Below are 306 nucleotides of genomic sequence, written 5' to 3' on the forward strand. Positions count from 1 at the left end.
AAACATTTGCTTTTGCCTCTCACTCTTTGGAAAGTGTGGATGGCTTTAACAACAACAAAAAAAGCCTTTGGGTGTCTGATCAATACCTTTGCAGCAGGCGGGCTCATTTGGCGCTGGTGTACTTGGTGACGGCCTTGGTGCCCTCGGACACGGCGTGCTTGGCCAGCTCCCCGGGCAGCAGCAGGCGCACGGCCGTCTGCACCTCGCGGGACGTGATGGTCGAGCGCTTGTTGTAATGCGCCAGGCGGGACGCCTCGCCCGCGATGCGCTCGAAGATGTCGTTGACGAACGAGTTCATGATGCCCA

The 306-nt window shown here is 58.2% G+C and overlaps 1 protein-coding gene across 1 annotated transcript; it reads right to left on the minus strand.

Moving 5' to 3' along the window:
• Window positions 1-79: 79 nt before the first annotated feature.
• Window positions 80-300, minus strand: LOC145718474 (histone H2B). The gene has a single exon (XM_081809977.1). It carries the CDS (start codon window positions 296-298, stop codon window positions 104-106), a length of 195 nt encoding a protein of 64 aa, XP_081666103.1. The 5' UTR covers window positions 299-300; the 3' UTR covers window positions 80-103.
• Window positions 301-306: the final 6 nt, after the last annotated feature.

Source organism: Leptonychotes weddellii, unplaced genomic scaffold, assembly GCF_054177405.1.
Source record: "Leptonychotes weddellii isolate Sample4059 unplaced genomic scaffold, ASM5417740v2 HiC_scaffold_162321, whole genome shotgun sequence".
Taxonomy (NCBI): Eukaryota; Metazoa; Chordata; class Mammalia; order Carnivora; family Phocidae; genus Leptonychotes; species Leptonychotes weddellii.

Excerpts from the sequence above, each read along its gene's own strand:
- LOC145718474 (XM_081809977.1), bottom strand. The coding sequence starts at position 298 with ATGAACTCGTTCGTCAACGACATCTTCGAGCGCATCGCGGGCGAGGCG.